The sequence below is a fragment of the Trifolium pratense genome, linkage group LG5 (genome assembly GCF_020283565.1).
Source record: "Trifolium pratense cultivar HEN17-A07 linkage group LG5, ARS_RC_1.1, whole genome shotgun sequence".
Classification (NCBI taxonomy): Eukaryota; Viridiplantae; Streptophyta; class Magnoliopsida; order Fabales; family Fabaceae; genus Trifolium; species Trifolium pratense.
Window position 1 is genome coordinate 37,539,254 of NC_060063.1, and position 14,594 is coordinate 37,553,847.

Genomic DNA, 14,594 nt, shown 5'->3' on the forward strand with positions numbered 1-14,594 from the left:
AGTATTGTGTTAATTGAACAATCACATCAAAAAATATACAAGTTGTAATTTGTAATCCTAAAGATAATAGAAAGATAATGCAGTTAAGGAGGAGACATAGATGTCCAAACTTTATCATCAAATCTCAATCTTGTGTTCTTTTCCTATTTTTTTTATATGTTTACTTTCGAACTAGGATTGCTAAGCTATTCTATATATAGATGACCAAATTCCATTTATGCCCTCATTTTTGCTTTTGTGGCAGTTGAATTGAGAAGGAGATTTTAGTTTTTTTCTAAACTATTCTTTTCTCATATTGATAGTTGATATCATCACTCTATCTTAACAAGCAACTAGTAACCGACCCGTGCGATGCACGGGTTTGTAGAAACTGCATTTATATAACAATCATGGTTGTTGCCAACCATGGATGATATGGATCAAATTATGCTAGCAAGAAGCATATGGATATTAATCAAATTGGTAACATCATTGAACAAACAAAAAGCATTAGGGATTAAAAGTTAAATAGTAGTAATTATGGTACATGTCCTTACATTCATCACCAAAATGGTCCTTAAAAGAGTATGACCTTGATATTGAGATCCACTAATGGCAAAAAGGATGGAAATTAAATATTGTTTGGTACATTATAGCATAAGTTACAAAACAGATAGAGGAGTTAGAGTTGAAGGATAGCTAGAGAGAGATCTAGAGCATATAATAGTACTGACTTTGGTAGAATTTCTTCCGATTGCTGGATGTTGACGGAGCATGCAGGGTAGTTTTAACACCAATGAAAGGGGATAGCTTAAAGTAGATAGTCCTATTGTTAGATGACTTAGTAACACCGAATTTAACAACTACACCCTCGGACAGTTTATGTACCTTGCAAACATCTCCCCATTGTCCTGAAATTTTGCAGCTGATATAAGGGCCATTGTCAAACTTCAAATCACAGTGATCCCAGGTGTTACCAAGCCAGTCAATTAATCTGAGTTTAGTCTCTTCATTAGGGAGTGCATTTTGACAGAAACCTCTCCAATAGATTGTCTGTTGAATAATTAAACAACACAACATTTAGTAATGAATACAAAGTATTAAAGATACTGTAGCATGAGAAATGAAACATACCAAAGTCCCAGTCTCAACATCAGGAGCAGTGAGGGTTTTTTCAAGACTGTGGGTAAAAACTTTTGGAAGGACAAAGTAGGGAATAGGTCCATTTGAAGTTGCTTCTAGGAAAGGTTTTTCCAACACAAGTTTATATGGGGGAGTCCTATGAGGATAGGTGATTTCCACACCAGTAATGTATGGTACCCGAATAAAGAAGACAAAAGGACTGATGAACAAAAGAGTAATCCAAGCGCCGGCATTGATGTTATAGAAATCTTTCAATCGAGACCAGCCATGAGTGAAATAAATCTGTGAATTGTTCTTTTTGAATACAGCTACTTGGATTTGATTTTTGTTAATGTCCTGTAAAAGAACTGTATCACCAATGTACTGACCAATGACGCTTGCATATATTTCCGGTAGTTTTCCTCGATTCTACATAATAAGCATAACATTAGACCATTTCAGCTTATCATTAAATATATTGTAGCAATGATGTGAGTGTATATCCACTCTACATAATAATCATAATATCAGGAGCAATGAAATGGAAAGATGGTGAAATGATCAAGAAAACAAAACAGGTAGGCCAAGCTAGATTGGCCTGGATTGATTGAAACTGAAAATACTAATTGTGAGTTCACCCAAGTCTAGCAATTAAAAATGACAGCAAAGTTGTCAATCTATTATTGAAAGAGGAATAATAGAAAGGAAATTGGAATCAATAATTTTGATAGCAAAGTTGTCAATCTATTATTTCAATTGAACTGACAAAAAAAAAAACTAATTGAGTGAAAACAAAGATATTCTTTACCAATAGTCACACTTCTTGTTATAAGAAGCATGGGGATTAAGGAAGATCATATCAAACCTTACAATAACAAAAAAAATAACTTGAGTCAGGATATGCATTGCAACTTTCAAAACTATAAGAAACAATACACTACACCACATAAGAAATATCAATACTCTCTCATCCTCTCTAAAAGGTATTTACAACAAAAGTAAAGCAAAGGATTAGGTACCAAGGTGGCTATTTTACATTCGATAATGGACTATCAAAAAATAAAAAATTAGGTCCAAGCAAAAACAAAACAGAAACAAATATTAGATTTAAAGAATATCAGTTGTGTAGCACATACTTTCTTGTTATTAACCTCTTCGCATCAAAAAGATTGTGGTCGCGAGTTTTCACCACTTACAAAAAATGACAATGATTGCATGAAAATTTGAAGACTCATTGAAAGCATAAGAAGCCGAGTGATCAGAAAGAAGACAACGATTGCATGAAAAATTAAAGCAAAAGTAAATTATACAAAATTTGGAATGCAAAATATATAACACCAAAACTTATAAACTTCACATATACTTTCTCTGGAAGTTTCTCTAAGCATCATAATACTTTTCAAAGTAGGTTGGTTACACATGAATATTATCCAACTTTCCTCCCTAAGTGAAAGAATTTTTTAGAAGTATCAATTTGCACAATGAGAGTTTTGAAACAATGAAAACTAAAAATCCATCATACATAGGAGAATGATAAGGAGTGTAATAAGTCACTCCACAATACACTGCCATATCACAACAATAATGGATAAGCAAGCAACCATGAAGGATAGACCAAAGAGGACTATAAAGTAAGTGTTTTTCATTTTCTGCAGGCAAGTATACGGTCATAGCAGAATTGAGCAAGGGAGGAAATTTTCAAAAGATAAATTTATGAAAACAAAAAATGTTTATGGTTCATCTAAAACTGGACTGATCACATCATAATCAGTAGGCTCAAGTTGCTTATACAGCCAGTTTTCAGCAACTCACAAATAGGTCTTGTATGTAATGTGACAACAACCATTAAACTTGAAAATGATATAATATACTACCAGGCATTTTTCGTACAACATACCTTAGTGAATATAATATAACAATTGAATCTAAAAGAGACAAATTAGACATCTATCTTCCAAAAAGTTCATTTGTAACATTTTTTATTGTAGTTCAAGGGCAAAGGAAATGCCACGTCCTTGGAAAAAATTCATCATTGCAATTGTTGAATGTATAACTAAGACATAATTTTTTTTTTAAACTCAACAAAAACATAAAGATATAAGAGCCACTTATAACAAATTCATCCTCTGCATGAGTTTCAAGCTCAAGGCAGTTCCGTCTTGTCAAGGTTATTGTGCACACATGCATATGACAAATTACTACCTGTAAGCACATTAAGAACAAAATAAATGCTATCATCACCCATAGCCACTGCCAGAGCACCATTTTAATTTATAGGACCAATGTCCTTCAGGACATATTTGTTCTTCTCCCATTGCAGACATGACAGAAACCGGAATGAACATAGATTTGTAGAACCAAATATCTCAAGCATAACACATAAGAGGAGAAACCTTACAAAGAAATTCTAATAGATTAAAAGGAAGTTATAATAAATGAAACCTAGAAAAGGGATTATTAATTGGAGAAACATATGCAGAACACAAATTATTGATAAGTAGTAAAATGCAAGGTAACAAAAGCATACTTTGGGATGAGCAGGTGGTTTTCCTTTTCTTTTATCCTTCTTTAGCTCAGGCTGGTATACCATAGAAGCACCAACTGTCATACTTGTTCTCCCTCTGTTAAAAGGAATTTTCTAAAAATTAGACAAAAATTAACAAATAGATGTTTGGTTTCAGTTTTGGGTTAGGTAAACTGGTGAAATTAATTAATTTTGACATGATTGGAGATGTCCTAAAATAGAATTAATTATGTTATAGAACTTATTCTAACCTTAAGCTAGAATTTGTAGCTTTCCCTTTTACATCAACATAAACCACTTGGAATGCATAGCAAAGTTAAACAAATTATAAGTATATCCAGAAAAATGATGTCACCAAGGACAACAAAATTAAAAGGATCTACATGCATCTAAGTGATCTAAGTGTTGCATAAGAAGTAAAGAGGTAACATAAGGAAAATTATACAATATGATATATGTTCAATATGATATAGGTTCACCCCTGGCAACCAAAATTCTCACTCTTATTTTCCTTTCTAACTCTTCATTCCCTAAAGTGTAGTTGCACAGCCCCATGAGATGAGCATCAAAGTGTATGGACTACAATTAATTTAAGGAATAATTATTTGATTGATTTGGTATAAAATTGAAAATTCAACATTATTGCACATTACCGTAAATTCCAGATATGACATTGTGACCTCCAGGAGCTTGATCACCGGAAAGAACAACGCCAATCTTCAACTTCCGATGAGGAAGCGATTTGCTTGAATCTGCAGGAACCAAGGAAGCAGAAAGTTGTCCGAACAAAAATGGAAGCAGTTTCACGATCTCATCTACATGCAAAGATTGAGAGTTAGAGGGAGAGAGTAGAAAACCAGATCGAGTATAGATCGAAGAGAATGAAGATCGAGAGAGTAGAAACCTGGATTGCCGGCGGCGGAGCTTTTAGGACCGTCGATAATGGCGAACGGTGATTGAAGAAGTTGGATTGAAGAGGAAAAGGAGAGATTTCCGCCACCGCCATCTCCGGCCGGAGCACCACTGCTAGCAACTCCCTCCTCTGCCAATCTCTCTCTCTTTCTCTCTCTCTCTCTCCCTCTCTCTCTCTCTCTCTCTCGTTTTTTCACTTTCCATGTTCTGTATTTTTTTTCTGTCAAATTCCCCAAATATGAAGAAGAGAGGCAGCAGCTCCTAATGTGTATTTAGGTTTCATTTATCTGATGTCAAACTCACTGTTTGCATAAACCAGCAAACAACCCATTGTTTGTATAAACCAGGAAATTGATCATTGCATTACATCATGATGACATCATGCCATGTGACCAGCCAATTGTTTGCATAAACCATCAAATAGAATAAAACCAGAAAAATAGAGTAGAAAAAGGAACCATGGAACCCTAAAAGAAACCAAAAACCTAAAGATGAAACCCTATAGATGGCATTTGGTGATTGGGCAACATAAAAAAATGTATGGTTTTGATTGGACAAGGATTTAGGGTTTGCATTTGGTGCTTGAAAAACCACTCATCCTTTAGTATATAGAGATAAAAAAGGGTGGCATTTAGGGTGCACAAAATGTAAAATTTGTGCACCATGCACAAAGTTTCAAAAGCAAGATGGGAGGTTGGATTTTGCATTTCCATTAAATCTTATCATACACCTCATGCACCTTATCACATACCCTTCTTCTCCACTCTCCCTCTTTGTCCCAAATTACACGTTATGTTTATAAAATAAAAAAAACTTAAATAAATAAATATTAACCCAAATAATCTTATTCTTTCTTCATCTTTAACTCATTATTGAAGGACACAAAAATCACAACACATAAAGTCAAAAGAAATGAACGGTGCAGATGTAAACTTGTAGATAAGACATATATACAATATGATCATATTATCACTTAATTCAGTGATATGAGACATATATGCAATATGATCATTGTAGCACTTCTGTCAAAAAATCATTGTAGCACCCTAATTTTTGTATCGATCATATCATTTTTTTTTTTTGAATGTTAAAATTTAGAATAAAGAGATGATGTCTAATTCAAGACAGAGAAAACTTCGTGGTTCTTAGAACAAAGATAATTATATTTACCTTCAAGAACATTAACGGGACTCAAACACATAATCTCATGAATCTAAGACTTATCTTTTTACCATTACTCCATTAGACTAAACTTTTGAATTTGTATCATGTTGTCTTATGTTAATTGATTTTATTTTATTTTTGACAAAATTATGTTAATTTATTATGTTTGATTAAATTAAGTCAGCACATGACATGATTTATAAAACAAAGTGAAGAACTTAACATACATTATTTGATATTGACAAAGGCTACAATACATATACAACAACTCAACTGAGTACTTATTGAATCCGAACCCGACAATTTAACCATGAAAATATGTTTTCCTTAATCGTAGATTGTCGTTAATATAGTACCAAATAATAGCGCGCAAATTTGTTCTCCAGACCCCACACGTTTTAAAGTACGGAGTACTACTGTATTTTTCTTTGTAAAAATCGTATGTCATGTCATGTTACTAGGTTTTCGTCAAAAACATGTTACTAGGTTAAAAACATTTGAGTACGTTGCTTTGTTGTTGACTTATTGTGTCGGCTTGCAACCTTACTTGATGATACTACTCTCGAGTTTCATTTAATAGAAGATATGTGAGGTCTATGTCAGAGTCTTAGTTTGTTTCACATATTTTTAAAGAGGAGAATTATTGTACTAATGCTTAGCAAATGTTGGTCTTACCCTAACACTATGTTTGGATTGGAAAAGAAAGTGAAAGAAAAGAAAGTAAGAGGAAAGAATGTTAGAGGAATGAAAGTGAGTAGAAAATGAAAAGAAAATGAGATGATTTTTTAGTTGTTTGGTAGAAGTGAAAGTGAATAGAAAGTGAGAGAAAGAAAGATATATAAATATAAATCGACAAATGTACCCTCAAATAAAATAAAATATAACTTTGCAAGGTTGTTGAATTTTTTAAAAGTTTTTTAGGCATGATTGTAGGGGTATGATTGTAATTTCCTTTCACTTTCTTCTCACTTTCGTTCCTTTAACTATCTTTCCTCTTACTTTCTTTCCTTTCACTTTCTTTTGTGATTCAAACAAAGCCTAAATGATATACCTCAAGTTATTAGGATAACTTTGATGCCAATAGATTTAGCAAAACCCTTTTTTTAGGTGGTAAATATTTAGGGAGGTTTTGGCCTAGTTCCCCTCCTATTTTTTGTATATCTCTTTATCATCCTTATATATTAATACATGTTTTGATATAGAAGTCTTTAACTATATTTGTTGTTCATAAGATGCGAAGTAATGATGAATTGATGATCATAATGTCTTGCTTTTAAGCACGGGTTGGTGGAAAAAGTCTCGTAATGGTTAAAATGCAATGCAGCGTTTTTTGTTGGCTCGGGAAGGACAACAATGGGTGCTTGATTTGATAATAATTTTGGTGAGGTTACTGTTGGACTCACAATGGCTGCAACTGGCTTAATCAACTGAGGAGGGTGAAGCATGAGCAGTATTGCAAGCCATAAATGAAGCTAAGCATAAATGTTTTGAACGAGTCCAAATCGAAAGTAATTCTCAAGTGTTGGTTGAAGTCATTCGTACAAAGCGGTGAGACAATTCATAGTTTCCTTCAATCGCTAATGATATTATTCTTGTAATGTCATCATGTGTAGACTTTGAAGTTAAATTTATTAGGAGACGAGTGAATTCGGTTGCTCATACTTTATGAAAGATTTGATTTGAGATTATTCCTTCATGTATTGAACTTTTGATAATTAATGAAATGCATTATGTTTATTTGGTTAAAAAAATATTAAAAGAAAAGAAAATCACTTATAATTTGAACGGTTCACATATTTGAAATCCTAAACAAATGTTTGATTAGACTTGCAATAACATGATTTTAGCAACACCATGAAAATGAGCATGAGGGAAATTATTACGTACATTAATAAGAATGCATAGTGTTACAAGATTATATCATTACATCAAAATATGTTACTACTTTGGAAAATAACAATAATGATACAAGGTTGAAATTATGAAAAATTGCTATTTAGTGAAAACTAGGACTCTAATGACTACACAAATTAACCAAGGGAGTAAGACATTCAGCAAATGTCTTGAATTAAATCATTAAATCATTTCATGCTGAATGGAATAAGCTGCTGTTAATGTCAGTGTCACTCTGCTGAATGTACGTTAATTAACTGACTCGATAAATGGTGATCTACGCCGTCTCTTGGATGCAGGAGAGAACTTCATAGTACTCTCTTTTCCAAGGTTTACAGAAAACTTACAATTGGTAGGTGATGCTAACCCTGTCGGTCCATGTTTCCGAGAAGATGAATTGTTAATTGTAGGTGATGTTAACCCTGTCGGTCCATGTTTCCGAGAAGATGAACTGGTAATGGTAGTTGATGATAGACCTGTTGGTCCATGTTTCTGAGAAGATGACCTGGTATTGGTAGGTGATGATAACCATGTCGATCGATGATTCCTAGAAGATGAACTGATGGGAGACTTTTCTCGTCTAGTTTTCTTCTTTTCATCTTCTTTCGGAGACGGTCTTTTTGTTGGAGATTTTTCTCTTCTAGTTTTTTTCTCACCATTTGGAGACGGTTTTTTTATTGGAGACTTTGCTCGCTTTTTCGCTATACCAAACTGCTTCGTAACCTCCTTTTTCTTGTGATGCTTTAGGAGCTTAACATGAAAAGGATTAACAGATGTGTAACAAAAAGACTCACCAGCGACATCGTGTCTTTGTAAATCAACTTCTCCATTGTTCACCTGGAAATTTGTGTAATTCACATTACAAATCGAAGTAAAAAATTCATTGACCTTCCAACTAATACAACTCTTACATATGAATTAAAAATTTGAGAACGCACTCAACGGTCAACACTGCTTATACAGGACTTACCAATTGAAGAAGTGAAGAGAAACTTCGGGAAACGTCGTACTTTACTTCTCCCGCGACCAAATTAGAAAAGGGCATGACACTACTACCGCTTTCTTCAAGGGATAGTTTGCCAAGAATTCTTTCACCGTAGTCTCGGATATCAAACGGTGGGTGTGATTCCTATCATGCAAAAATACTTCGTTCAATTTAAGGACCAAAAAAGATAGAGAAAGCACACCCAAAAATGAAATTCACCTGTTCTTCTAAGTTGTGCTCAATTCTTTGTTTCCATGTTGAAATCCTGGCAACCATTTCTGTTTGCTTCTCAGTTTCAGCTATGCTAGCTAGGAGAGCATTCTATATGAGGAACCATGATTATCAATCATGTAAGATAAGGAAACATTTTAGTAAAAGATACACTGTAAGGAAATCAGACAATGCAAGATGAGGCTGCAAGGCAACAATAAAAAAGTGATTTAGCATTTGTGTCTCTTATCAAAACAACCAAACGCATATAAAGGGTTTCGTGAGAAATTGTGAACACGGAAGAAAGCGGGGGTGACAGAAGCCTATAGATAGCATATTTCTACAATTCATAAGCAACCACTTATATATCCAAAAAATCAAACAGAATGGTGCTCTTACCAGATGAGAGCGGCAGAGATCTTCCAAACTTGTCTGAGAATCTGGAAATTCAAGATCTACAGCTTCATCAGCATCAGCATGAGCATGAACATCATCAACTTCATGCTGTTAATTCAAGTAGATAAGCTCATAAGCATATAATAGAAGCTGTCATGATGCAATGTTAAATATATATATATATATATATATATATATATATATATATATATATATATATATAAACAACCAAGTAACTGGTCTTCTAGCTCAACCTCATTATTGAAAGGGTGTGGATCTTCATCCATGAAGTCATTGCCAGGCATATCAAAATCGGGATTTCCATTATCAAATTCGTTGTCATCGTTGACATTGTCATCTTCAGTGTTGAGAAATGGTTCATCAGTTTTATTTTCCCCGTTAATAAGAGATTGCCTCAGCTGCAATTAACATATCACATTATAAACAATGAAGAGTCATATATTGACTATGAGAGAATCGGTCAATAAGTACCTTCTCATATAATGGTGGAGAAGATTGAGAATCCTTTTGTCGTTGATGGGCACAACGTCGCATCTCCCACATTTTCGTGAGCTCTGGACTGATAGGACCATGCAACTTTGCAAGTGGAAACAAGGTGGTCATAGATACTCGAGGTCTAACATTGATTCTAACCTTTTTTGAAGCTTTCACTGCCGGGACAACAAAAGGAAACAGAACATAGGTAAGTTATACAATTAAATTAAGGAAAATTGATGGTAAAAATGGGGCAACAGGAACCTTTTCGAAAGGGCTTCACTCTCAAGTTTCCTGGTTCATGAGGATTCAATGGTATCCATGGATCATCATCATCATCTGCATCAGAATTGTCTGCATCCATTGGTGCATCAAATCCATCATCCATATTAGGTCCAAAGTTACTGTTATCGAAACCAGCAGAGGCCGGAGAACTGGGCCGAGCATCTTTGTCTTCAAAACTAAATTTTTTAGGAGAGAACATGGAATTAGCACGCTGACTCTTTGCAACTGATTTATGAGCACTTCCACCAGAACGTCTAGGAGAAAGAAAGCTTTTACGAATTGAAGTTGCTCTATTAGTACCACAATCTGTCGTACCAGCATTCTGGCTCTTCATAAACTCATGAACTGCAACAGCATCGGATGTGTCCAATAAAACAAAATCCTGGTACAAGTCAGTGGTGGACAGCTGCAACAATTCATCATATCATTAGGCACTGAAATTATACAAAACACCAACATGTTAACAGCTGCTAGCAATAAAAATACCAGATAAGACTCCAATTCCCCTCCATCACCACCAGTATCCAAGCAATCGCTTTCAAGAACAACTAGATTTGCAGGGGGTTTTATGAATTGATCCAAATTCACATCTTTGCCTGTTGAACTATCCAATGAATTCTTTTCATCAACTGCAATACAGCAAAAAAGATAAGACATAATATATGAGACAAAGTTAAATCATCTTAAACAACCTTAATTGAAATTGTTGTACTTGTAATACAAAACCAAATAAAGCTAAATAAACATATTAATTAGTATACATGTTGATAATCATGTTGATAATAAGTCCCTTAATGTCACGACTCTGGTCTGATCATTTAGTCAAATAATTTTCGTATAAATAGATACCTGGGATGTCATCAAAGCCCCAGAAATGATCATTTTCTTCATCAGCAGCAACAGCAGATGGGCCAGCATCTTCAGGCTGGACTGGTTCCCCATCTACCTGATCTGCCTGTCTGCCAAATGAAACATTAGCCCGAATTAATGGTTCTGTACGTACAGTTTACATAAACTAAAATGAAAAATTAGGTGTCCCTGTGAGCATAGCTCAATTGGTAGAGACATAGCGTTATAAATGCAGGAGCTGGGGTTCGGATCGCAGACACTCCACTTATCTGCCTTTAAGGTGGAATTTCTAGCTACTAGGCTACCCGACCAAAAAAAAATTAAAAATTAGTTAGAACAGATTATTACTACTTATTTCATGTCACTTGGTTTAAATATGTAGTTAAATCTACCAAGTGTCAGTTACCAACTCTCACATATTTGGTTTTATATCTTTAACATGACACTTCATGCAATAGCACACTGGGCTTGAAATCTGGAAAACACAGCAACTCACTTACATTGTGCTGAAATTCAACATTTTAAATGTAGAATGGAGATGAAAAGATTGAACTGTTGATAACTTGGTCCTAGTGACCTAATAGTCTAATACCTTGTCATGGATTCAACTTACAAAACCTTAAAACGATATGTAAAGTTACATTATTGATTTTATATCTCTAGCAGAATAAAAAGGTTCTATCAAAGTGAGTATTTAGAGAGCAAGTTAAACTGAAAATAAGAACTAGACGAAGCAGCACAAAACGTTAATAGATATTGTTACTCTAGTATATCATAAGAACTAAACTATAACTAGAGTCTATAGTTGACACTCCTACATTTTGTTAATGACAATTCTGATAAATGTAATCTCTAGATAACAAGTGACAAGTTCACTAGCTAACAAAAGAGTAATCTGTGCCACATAAACTATTGTTGTTCCCTTAGAAAGCTACAGTACAAGTGAATCTTCATATGTGAAATCTACATAGACCATTTCTTATTATTATTGAAACTATGTTTACTATATATTGCAAATTAGCTGCTTCAGATTGCATAGGGGGTTCATGTCAATTCTCCCATTCTTATTCAACATTATGATTCACTATTAAGAAGGAAACACATTGATATTTTAAACAAATCTTCCGGATGAAAAACTGAATAGCATCAGTCAGGTTTTGAAAATTTACTTTTATCATTTGTTTCCGACCAAATCTTTAGAAAATATCTCAACAAAATTTGCAATATCTGTGCCCTTACAAAAGCAATCTACGTAATGTAACTATAAAAATGACTCTGTTCCTAAATTATAAGGCCCTTTTGGAACTTTTTTTCTTCCTAAATATAAGACCCTTGGCAAATTTTATATGCATTTATTACTCTTTTTCGAAATAAATCCCTAATAAATACTACAAGTTTACATTGGAATATGAAATATCAACATTGAATAAATATACAGAACGGTAACTTAGTAATAACCATGCACAAATCTTTCAAGTTAATTACACTACCTACTTTGAAGGGTAACTTATTCATGTCTCATATACCTAATACCTAAATACTTTTAAAAATAAATCAGTTTCCTCATAGATCAATGAGCTATTAGTTGAGCCCACATAGTGAAGATGGCTAGAATTTGTATTTAAGTCTGATCTGAATTTGTGTGATACTTTATACATCAATTAACACGAAAACGACAACTTTCACCACCGTCAATAGGAGGTAATTCTGCCAATGTTATTAAAACAGAAAATGCAAATTTGACTTATCCCCTTCATTCTAATCTAACCCCACCCCCCAACCCCCCACCCCCCCCCACCCCCAATCCAAATACTAAAAAATGCAAATAAAAATGCTGAAACTTATCTCAAAAATCAAACCTTTTATGAGAAAGGAACTCCAAAGTACGCAACACCAAGTTGTAGAGATATTCAACCTTTCGACTATACACTTGAATCGAACCCTGAAGAAGCAGAGCAGCTACAAATTACCCAGAAACAGCTATATCAGTTGAACACAAATCCAAATAAATAAAAAAAGTAAACTTTCAATAGAAAAACGAGTCAAATGAACCAAACCTTCAGCAAAATTCACATGAATGCTTCCTTCATCTTCACCGATGATTTCACCAGAGCATATTTTAAGCAAATACTCTTCAAGTTTCTTTGCTAGGTCAACTTCCCAATTGGATTGTAAATCACGCTCTGCATGAACCGTATGAAATGCTCCTCCACTCGATTCCGGTGTATCTTTAGTCATCTTCAGTAGACAAATTCGCAACGAAAATCATAGTAATTTCATCAATTTTCAATACCCTAAGAAAAGGGGGAAAATCCTAGGGTTTCAACGTTCTGGCGAAGGGTTGAATATATCTGAAAATGAAAAATTGGGTTTTGAAATTCGCCGAGAAAGGATAACTGGGTTGGTGAAAAGTTTGAAGTTTGATGATTTGAAGCGCATAGAGAAGGAGTAGCTATGGCAGAGAGAGTCTGGATCGAGAGAGAGAGAGAGAGAGAGAGAGAGAGAGAGAGAGAGAGAGAGAGAGAGAGATTGAAATGAATTGGAAATGTTTTTCCCGCTCCTCAATCAAAAATCAAATCTAAGTTTGGGCCAAACCCTAGGCCTGGCCTACACTTATGTTGTGGTGTTGAATCTTGTTGTTTTTTTGTTCTTTTTAGTTAAATTTAAAATAAAAATATGTTTGAATAATATCTAATTGAATTTTCTTTGAACAGCGAATATATTATTAATCAGATCTTTGCACAAGACGAACACAGACCGATAAAAAAGTAACTACATAACCAGGTTTCTAATTGAATTGATTTTTTTTTTGTCAAAAAAAAAAAATTGAATTGATTTTTTAGTTAATGTTAGTTAAATTTAAAATGAAAATATATTTTTTTATATAGAATTTAAAATAAAAATATGTTTGAATCAAATCTAATTGAATTGATTTTTTAGTTAATGTGAAAATAATTTTTACATAAATTTCAAACCACAAATATATCTCTTATAATTCTTGTTTTATTTAAGAGCTTTGCTATTTATTAAAAAAGATTTGCTAATGAAACGCAAGAAATACACTTTAAGAAAAAATAAAAAAGAAGAAACGGATAATATTGGGAGTGAGCGGAAATCACGTTGCATGTGGGATATTAATTCAAGGGTCACGATTCATTCTTGTATTCCGTTTCGTAATAAGAAGCATTATTTTTTATTTAAACCTTAATACCACTTCGACCACAAATGATCAAAACTCTAATCATCATGAAACACTACTCCAACAACTAAAGATCGCCACTTTAATCACCTTTTAACCACTTTTGACCACCACTCAGAACACATTTGATCACCAATCTAACAAACGTTTGTCACAGCCACCTCCAATAAATGTAATTTCAATAACTATTATTGAAATTATTATGAAAATAAATAAACTAATAATACTTAAAACAAAATAATATAATTGTTAGTGTAGGCCAATACCCATTTGAAAGATGGATCGGATTAACTGAATCCTACTTAGTTGGGCAGACCATGTGCTAAACACGCCCTAAAAGATATGCGATTACCACCTGACGTGACGCGGGCCGCCAGATTCTGTCGACTAGTCATCAATCAACACCTGTCACATACATGTGGTCAAGAGAAAGTTCCTCTAAACACTTATTCTCCTCCTAGTATAAATTTGTCTTGCTGGCTAGGTAAGGTAGGTCTTATTAGACCCTAAATACTTCTCACATTTGACACCTATTGACTTGATCGTTGGAGTGTGTGGATGTACCACTTCCTCATTCACGT

The 14,594-nt window shown here is 33.9% G+C and overlaps 2 protein-coding genes across 2 annotated transcripts; both read right to left on the reverse strand.

The window, feature by feature from the left end:
• Nucleotides 1-471: 471 nt before the first annotated feature.
• Nucleotides 472-4,142, reverse strand: LOC123885279. The gene is made up of 5 exons (XM_045934556.1): nucleotides 4,127-4,142; nucleotides 3,877-3,922; nucleotides 3,629-3,722; nucleotides 1,114-1,530; nucleotides 472-1,032 (listed from the first exon to the last, which is right to left on the reverse strand). Coding segments are annotated over exons 1-5 (900 nt in total). The 5' UTR covers nucleotides 4,128-4,142; the 3' UTR covers nucleotides 472-690.
• A 3,426-nt stretch (nucleotides 4,143-7,568) lies between these two features.
• On the reverse strand, nucleotides 7,569-13,412 carry LOC123887100 (condensin-2 complex subunit H2-like). Its single transcript, XM_045936386.1, has 11 exons — nucleotides 12,872-13,412; nucleotides 12,674-12,773; nucleotides 10,815-10,924; nucleotides 10,452-10,594; nucleotides 9,945-10,371; nucleotides 9,678-9,856; nucleotides 9,440-9,604; nucleotides 9,189-9,293; nucleotides 8,799-8,900; nucleotides 8,565-8,723; nucleotides 7,569-8,431 (listed from the first exon to the last, which is right to left on the reverse strand). Exons 1-11 carry the CDS (start codon nucleotides 13,050-13,052, stop codon nucleotides 7,844-7,846), a joined length of 2,259 nt encoding a protein of 752 aa, XP_045792342.1. The 5' UTR covers nucleotides 13,053-13,412; the 3' UTR covers nucleotides 7,569-7,843.
• Between the last annotated feature and the right edge of the window lie 1,182 nt (nucleotides 13,413-14,594).

Excerpts from the sequence above, each read along its gene's own strand:
- LOC123885279 (XM_045934556.1), bottom strand. Across the intron at positions 1,531-3,628 it reads AACCACCTGCTCATCCCAAA|AATCGAGGAAAACTACCGGA; the intron begins GTATGCTTTTGT and ends CTTATTATGTAG. Across the intron at positions 1,033-1,113 it reads ATGTTGAGACTGGGACTTTG|ACAATCTATTGGAGAGGTTT; the intron begins GTATGTTTCATT and ends ATTATTCAACAG.
- LOC123887100 (XM_045936386.1), bottom strand. The coding sequence starts at position 13,052 with ATGACTAAAGATACACCGGAATCGAGTGGAGGAGCATTTCATACGGTT. Across the intron at positions 10,595-10,814 it reads GGGCTTTGATGACATCCCAG|TTGATGAAAAGAATTCATTG; the intron begins GTATCTATTTAT and ends GCTGTATTGCAG. Across the intron at positions 9,857-9,944 it reads AGTGAAGCCCTTTCGAAAAG|TGAAAGCTTCAAAAAAGGTT; the intron begins GTTCCTGTTGCC and ends TTGTCCCGGCAG.